General features: G+C 50.4%; 1 protein-coding gene across 1 annotated transcript in view; it reads left to right on the top strand.

Annotated features, from left to right (window-relative positions):
* The first annotated feature begins 279 nt into the window (after positions 1-279).
* LOC139024731 (dynein axonemal heavy chain 2-like) overlaps positions 280-4,637 on the top strand; it is a 95,435-nt gene continuing 91,077 nt past the window's right edge. The window contains 1 exon segment of the mRNA XM_070439650.1: positions 280-403. Within this exon segment, the coding sequence (XP_070295751.1) occupies positions 280-403 (124 nt within the window).

Genomic DNA, 4,637 nt, shown 5'->3' with positions numbered 1-4,637 from the left:
TCCTCAGGTGGGCGGGGCATGCACGTTGCTATTCCATGCAGCCACGCGATATCAACATGTCCCCTCCCTCTGTCTGTCCGTGTCTTTCTCTCTCTTGTCATTCTGTAACCCCTACCCCCTCCCTCCATGTCCACTTTTAGGGCAACTCTAAAATAACAACCKTTTCCCCTTAAGTTAGTGCATAATATGGAGAATAGAGTGTCGTTTGAGACTTATTTATGCTCTCACTGATTGACCTCGTCACCCTTGACCTTTACCTGTGACCTGTGTGTGCCCGCCATGCAGGAATGCCCTCTGAACCCCAAGGCGGTGAGCCTCGGGGAGCTGTATGGAGAATACGACCTGTCCACCAACGAGTGGACYGACGGGGTGCTCTCCTCCCTCATGAGAGGGGCCTGCGCAGGTACTGGACATTCATTATACAGATAGCAGACCTGGGTTCAAAAATCATTTCAAATACTTTAGCTGTGGTTGATTGATCTTGCCTGGCGCAATGGAACCAATAGTAAAGTCCCAGGAGTGCGAGCCCCGCCCATCTGGCACCCTTGGCAGGATAAAGCAAACGCTCCAATTATTTGAAAGGATTCGAGTAGTGTTTGAACCCCGATATGGGATTTCTATTAGAGTAGACCAGAGACTGTCCTCAATGTCACTCATTGTCCACTAGACTTCCACTCACATGTTGTTGTTCCAGGCCTGAATCAGTTCCTGATTAGAGGGGAMGGATGAAAGCCAACAGTGGTGGGAATTGAATAGCCCTGGCTCTGTAGGCTTTAGTTGGGGAGAGCAGTCATACCATCGAAATATAGACGTATGTGGGAGACTGAGAGCCCAGGGCACTTTTAACATCTAGAGCAGGAGTGGGCAGCTGGCGACCCGCAGGCCGAATGACCCCCCTTTTGTACCAATTTCACCCCCCCCAAAAAAACGTRTTATTGAGAGTTAATAATAGAATAAACAAGGTGCAATTTAAAAACGTGGTCGTGCATCAGCAGTCAGTCAATTAGCCCATGTCAGCAAAACATTTGTAGTAAGTTGGTCTAGCATCCAGCTATCTGAACTTGTAGTAAGCATGGTCGATTTACCGGCCAGTTATAGTATGAAACATTTCAAACATTTGCCTCCACCCTATGGCAAAATGTGTAGAATTGCAGGACATTCGCTGTAAAACTGCTAATTTTCCTCTCCGTGCCATAGCAAAACGAGTAGAAAGTCATGAAATTAGTTCTAAAATTGCTAAATCTTCTCTCTGGCCCATGGCRGATTGTGTAGAATTACAGCAAACTGACTTTAAAACTGCAACATTTTCTCTGCGTCTATGGCAAAATTGCAGGAAATGAGCTTTAAAACGCTTTCCTCAGAGGGTGGGGGGTATAGATATGAGTATGCAGACCCACGAGCCACTGCGGCCCTTCGTGATGAGTTCAGTTTGTTTGTAGCCCCCATCAAAGTCTTCCCCATCAATCCATGAGAGAGAGAAGAGAGAGAGGAGAGAGAGAGAGAAGGAGAGAGAGAGAGAGAAGAGAGAGAGAGAGAGAGAGAGAGAGAGAGAGAGAGAGAGAGAGAGAGAGAGGAGAGAGAGAGATGTCAGTGGCCTGAAATTGAAAGTGAGGTTTGTGTGCGCATCACTGACTAGTCACCCAAAGTCCTTGGCGGTTCTCTCTGGGCATACTACATCTAAACTTGGAGAGAGAGAGAGAGAGAGAGAGAGAGCGCCAGGCATGAAACATACCGGCATAAAACAACAGACGCTGTCAATATAGAGGTAGAGAGAGAGAAAACGCTTTTCTATACAGCTGCATCCTGCCCATCAGAATCACCCGGCAGCCGCCACTCTGGATCCTGCCTTCTCTCTCTCTCCGCTCTTCTTTCCTCCATGTCGCCAGCCATTCCAGAGAGCTGTTACTCTTCTCCGTCCTTCATTCTCAGCGCTCTCCTCCTTTCGGGTCGCTCCTATCTCCTCCCCTCCTCTCCTCTCTTCTTCGCTAAACCCCCTCATGCTCCCGCCTCCTCTCTCCACTTCCTCTCGTCAACCCTCCTGTGCTTGCTCCCTCTATCTCATCTCACTCTCTTATTCTCTTCCCTATTCAATCTCCCCCTCTGCTCGCTCTTCCCCTCCTCTCCTCCCTCTCTTCTCCTCCCCTCCTCTACTACACCTCTCCCGTTCCTCTCTCTCCCCCTCCTCTCCTCTATCCTCTCCTCCTCACAGTCTGCAGCAACACAGCAGAAGCAGACACTACTGTTTCATTACGCTGCCTCCCTCTCTCTCCCACCTCCTCGCTCTCCCCCTCTCCTCTCCCCCTCTCTACCTCTCCAGCTCTGCAGTCCCTCTGCTCCACAGTGCGTGTACTGCTCACTGGAGATACAGGAGGGAGTAGGCCACTCAAGGCCAAACTCCAGGCTCGTTCAACACACACACACACACCCGCTGGCACACGCCTCTGTCCCAGTAGAACACACACTCACAAGCATGTACAAACAAGTGCCGTACACAACAAACACACACACACAACACACACACATGTTTGCACACACACTCACACCAGGAATCCACTAAGAGGGAAAGTGTTTGTTCATTTGCCCTTATTTTTGTATTTCTTCATTAATCACACAAAACGAGTACCCCATTTTCATCAGTTCACCATGGCACACCCACCATTTTGTCACCAAGCGTTTCAATAGGATTAAATGTCACACTGTGTTCTTTCTGTGTTCGCCAAACCCAGTTCTCCTCCCTGTGGGTCCAGCCCACAACTCACTCTGTCTACTATATACACTGGTCCCGTCCCTGCTGATTCTTCCCTCTCTCTCTCTCTCTCCTCTCCTCCCTCTCTCTCTCCCTTCTTCTCCATCTCTGTCCCTTCCCTCTCTCTCCCTTCTCGTCCGTCTCTCCCTTCTCTCTCTCCCCTTATCTCCCCTTATCTCTTTCCCTTCTCTCTCTCTTCTCTCCACCTCTTTCTTCTACTCTCCCTCTCTCCACTTCCCCTCTCTCTCTTCCCTTCTCTCCCCTCCCTCTCCTCTCTCTCTTTCTTCCTCCCCTCTCTCCTCTCTCTCCCTCTCTCTCTCTCTCCCTCTTTTCTCTCACTCCCTCTCTCTCTCTCCCTTCCTCCTCTCTTTCGCTTCACCTCTCTCCATCTCCTCCCTTCTCTCTCTCTCTTCCTTCTCTCCTCTCTCTCCCTTCTCTCTTCCCTTCCCTTCTCTCTCTTCCTCTCCCTTCTCTCTCTCTCTCTCTCTCTCTCCTCTCTTCCCTTCTCTCTCTCTCTCTCCTCTCTCTCTCCCACTTCTCTCTCCCCTTCTCTCTTCTCTCCCTTCTCTCTTCCTCTTTCCCTCTTCTCATCCTTCCTCTCTCTCTTTCTCCTCTCCCCTTCTCTTCTCCTTCCTCTCTCTCTCTCTGCACACTGATGCAGAGAGACGGTGTGAGTCTCCACTCTGAGCGGCTGTTAAGCTGTGTAGCTCGTCACAGGACCACACACTCATACGGTACGTCAGTGCCTATACTCATATAGACTGATTCCATCTATTCTTTGCTTCTGAATGACCTCAAATGGAAGTTAACCTCCCTCCACTCTCCACCTTCACGGATCTCTCTGGTTTCCCCTTTTCCATCCCATTGCCCATTTTGTGCCCCTATATATCCACCATTTATTCATTTCAGTGTCTGTTCCTAATCTCTTCCCCCTCCATTGCCTCTTTGTCTTTCCATGCCCCAGTACCTTCTTCCTGGGTGCCCTTCGTTGTGGAAGTGTTCCATACAGCATATCCTGGGCTCCCAGCCTTTAGCCAACACCCTGGTTGCTCCCTCCTCCCCATCAGTCCCAAGTCTCTGTCTCAGGGAGAGCTGTACGGTTGCTATGTCCTGGGCTACAGCGAGTGGAAGGACGGAGTGCTCTCTGCTGCCGTGTGAGAGGCCTGCGCAGGTTGTGATGCTGCGCCGTGTGCTCGACCAATCCCACACCCGCTGTCCGCTTTGCCTCCCGCCTGGTTTTCTTTTCACCTTCAGTCCTTCCATCCCTGACGTCTTMTTTTCCAGCCCATATCATCATCCTGGGTTATATTGCCACATCCTTGTCTTTAGATCTTAGTGTGGATTGTTCTTTTGCTCTTCCATCTTTATTTATTTTATTTTTTAAATTAAAATATATATATATATATTTTTTTTAATACCCCTTTTTCTCCCCAATTTCGTGGTGTCCAATTGGTAGTTACAGTCTTGTCTCATCTCTGCAACTCCCTTACGGACTCGGGAGACACGAAGGTCGAGAGCMATGCGTCCTCCGAAACACAACCCAACCAAGCCACACTGCTTCTTGACACAACGCCCACTTAACCCGGAAGCCAGCCGCACCAATGTGTCGGAGGAAACACCATACACCTGGTGACCGTGTCAGCGTGCACAGCGCCCGGCCCGCCACAGGAGTCGCTAGTGCGCGATGGGACAAGGACATCCCTGCTGGCCAAACCCTCGCCTAACCCGGACGACGCTAGGCCAATTGTCCACTGTCCACCGCCCATGTGCCTCGCGGTCGCGGACAGCTGCGACAGAGCCTGGATCGAACCCGGATCTCTAGTGGCACAGCTAGACCACTGCACCACTCATTCTTTTATCATCAGGATGTGCAGTTCAGTTCTCTCCTTCC

This window comes from Salvelinus sp. IW2-2015, unplaced genomic scaffold (assembly GCF_002910315.2).
Source record: "Salvelinus sp. IW2-2015 unplaced genomic scaffold, ASM291031v2 Un_scaffold1824, whole genome shotgun sequence".
NCBI lineage: Eukaryota > Metazoa > Chordata > Actinopteri > Salmoniformes > Salmonidae > Salvelinus > Salvelinus sp. IW2-2015.
This window is presented reverse-complemented; position numbering and strand designations above follow the sequence as displayed.